This window comes from Salmo trutta, chromosome 16, assembly GCF_901001165.1.
Source record: "Salmo trutta chromosome 16, fSalTru1.1, whole genome shotgun sequence".
Taxonomy (NCBI): Eukaryota; Metazoa; Chordata; class Actinopteri; order Salmoniformes; family Salmonidae; genus Salmo; species Salmo trutta.
Window position 1 is genome coordinate 34,096,754 of NC_042972.1, and position 3,178 is coordinate 34,099,931.

The 3,178-nt window shown below is 44.8% G+C and overlaps 1 protein-coding gene across 1 annotated transcript; it reads left to right on the forward strand.

The window, feature by feature from the left end:
- Positions 1-327: 327 nt before the first annotated feature.
- LOC115149869 (olfactory receptor class A-like protein 4) lies at positions 328-2,218 on the forward strand. Its single transcript, XM_029692677.1, has 4 exons — positions 328-589; positions 952-1,215; positions 1,396-1,650; positions 1,964-2,218. Exons 1-4 carry the CDS (start codon positions 359-361, stop codon positions 2,174-2,176), a joined length of 963 nt encoding a protein of 320 aa, XP_029548537.1. The 5' UTR covers positions 328-358; the 3' UTR covers positions 2,177-2,218.
- The last annotated feature ends 960 nt before the right edge of the window (positions 2,219-3,178 follow it).

A 3,178-nucleotide genomic window follows, 5' to 3' on the forward strand; every position in this document is an offset into this window, starting at 1 on the left:
CATGGTGATTTTACATTGGTAGTTCTGTGGGAGGTTGGGCTTGTGTTCAATGCCACAGAAAGAGTGAGTGTTTATGAAAGTGTACCTATAATAGATGGGAAGCAATCAATATCTATTTTGCTGTGGATTTGTATCTATGACCAAGAGTTGTTCATATTTGGAATAAAACATCTAGCAGGGGATTAGAGGCTGCAGACAGTTACTGGAATATAACTATTCTTAGAAGAAACTGGGAAAACAGGGCCCTGGATTAGGATGCAGAGAGACTGAAGAGTATTCTAGCCAGAACTCTAACTCTAATTCAGTAGCTGAGATGGAGACCCCAATGCCGGAGTTGAAAGAGTTGGAGCCAGTGGGGATGGGTCTCGGTGTCAACAGGTATCCCTTCCAGAACGCCCTCTACATAATCTTTGTCCTGCTGGGTATTGTGGGTAACGCCACGGTGGTTGGTGTAATTAGTGAGAGCGTATTCAAAGACCCCAGCGGAGGACGTAACTCAGACATAATCCTGATAAACATGGCCCTCTCCAACTTGCTCCTTTCTCTGCTGAGGAACATCCTGCTGGTCATCTCTGACCTGGGGCTGGAGGTAAGGAGCTGGATGGGACTGTTACAGGGGTCGGGCACTGTGGTAGGGGGTGCCATGAAGAATGAGGGCTGTATGTGGGTGCTTGAGACAATGGGGAGGCAAGTAGGGGGATTGTGTGTGGTTTGGGCTCTAAGTAACGGGTTGTAATTTGGAATTTGAGATATTGGAGCTGGTCTTTGAGGAATCGTAGTTTAAAATGCAAGGGTTATGGAGGGTGGTGTGGTCTGTAACTAGAGATATGCCATGTGAAAAGAAAGCAATCTGACAATATACCATGCCATACTTACTGATAAGAGCATTGTTCAGGTCGGCACTATAGTGTACACACACATAAAACCTCACACCCAGCTCTCTCTCTTTAGCTGAACACTTCCAGAGACGGGTGTCACATCCTGATGGGGGTGTGGGTGTGGCTTCGCTTAGTCAACGTGTGGTCAACACTCTTCCTCAGTGCTTTCCACTTCCAGACACTGAGGCGCGTGGCCCCTCCCTCACGGACTGTTCACGGGCCCCGCAGACCCCCCAAGACCCTTCTGATTAGCCTGGGCCTCATCTGGTATCTCAACCTGATCTATGCTATACCTGCACACATCTACTCTACCAAGGGGAACAAGAACAGCACAGAGGTAGGACCCTGATATAATAGAAGCACAGAGGTAGACAATAGGTGATGTGTATTATTTAAGTTGTGAGAAACTGTCTAAAAAAAACTTCTCTGCCTTATCTCCCCCCTCCCCATCTCCTCTAATTTCCTTTCCTCTCTGCTGTCCTCTGTCTCCTCTACCCTCTTCTCTCTTCCCCTCCAGACCCTGACTTTGGTCAGCAGCACCACGCGCCCCCTGCTGGGCTGTGTGTGGAACTTCCCATCCAGCTACGATACCCTGGCCTACACCACCACCTCCATGGTGATCCACGAGATCCTGCCTATCATCCTGATGGCCATCACCAACCTGGGCTCCCTCTACACACTCTACACCCACGGCAGGACCCGTAACCCAGCACACATGACCCAGGACGCGCCCGTCATCAAGAGGATACCGGCTGAGAGACGGGCTGCCAAGGTGAGAGAGACTGGAAGGGATTCAGAGTGATGGCTTGTTGTGTGTGGCCTGCCGCCTGGTTATTGTGGATGGAAAGAAGTACAACACGTGATTTGGACCTGTAACATTGTTATTGTCATAAAAAATGAGGAATGTGGAAAAAAATAAATAGCTTTTGGATTACTAAGGTGTTTATGATCCTGGTGTGTTTTCAATACACATAGTTTTTATAGAGAATGCGTGTGTATCTTTTATGACCGTCATGCTAAGAGAGGACGAAAACAGGTAAATAGTTTCACAGTATTTTCTTTCCTTACCTTCCCTCTCTCGCCAGGTGATTCTAGCCCTCACCATCCTCTTCATTGTGTCTTGGGGAACTAGCATCATCTCTATCAACTACTTAAACTACTATAAAGGATCTTCAGCCAGGTTTCTCCCGGTTATAGCTCGCTTTGCCAACAGCATCTTCATCGCCATTTCGCCCATCGTGCTGGCACTGGGTCACCGCCGGCTGCGTGCTGTCATTAAGTCTTTTCTTACTCACTGACAGATCCCACACCCTGACACACACTGCAACGGACATTATGGGGAAGCCAGTAGAAAAATATTATACTTCCCTTCACATACCCTAATAATAAAGTAGACTTACATGTTTGTTGGCATTCCTCTAACCATTGGCAAAAATGATAAGGCCATCTGTGCTCTTTTAAGGTACTTACTACTGAGCAGTATATTTTCCAGGTGTGTCGGAGTCAAAATAACAATACTGGAAGAGATGGAGGCTCGCACACTGTCGAGAAAAACTAAACATCCAAAACCGAGGCTTGAATGTTTATTAAAACATCATGGTGCCCAAAAAATCAGAATGCAAGAAAGTGCATAAATGAAAGTGAAAACAAATCCCAAACGTTTCGGCCTCAGGCCATCATCAGTTTAACCATTGGCAACCATTTTGATCCTCTTGGACAGACTGTTTAAACATGGCTCTATGAGAGTCAACCCGATTCATTTATTATTTTATGACCATTTCTAAGAATGTATTGATCTCTGAGGAAGACCACTGTTTGTTTGTCAGTGAGATTACATGAACACAATTTATTTCTGGCAACCTGCCCTTTTGTGAGCGACAGAATGTTTTTGATGTATAGACTGTACGTGAGAGGACACTCCTAGCTATAGATAGTTGTTGTTACATGTTCTGTCTTGTTTGCTCTTTAAAAAACAGTCAAAATAAAGGCATTTATTTGTACAATCTCTCAACCTCTGAGACAGTTTATGCCAGAGGCTCCTCTACATAAAGCTCACAGAGGGAGTGAACAGTCCAACAGGATCTGTCTTTGCAGAATGTGAGAGCTTATCACAATATCTCAACACTCCAGATCTTAAACATTCCATTACTTTAAATGTTCTAAGGTTTTGAATGGATGGGTTATTACTTATTTATACAGGATTTTTACATATATGTGGACATTTAAAAACAGAATGAGGGGAAAGCAAGCACTGGTTATTTAATTATTCCATACAAAGTGGTACTCTTTCATTCATTCAG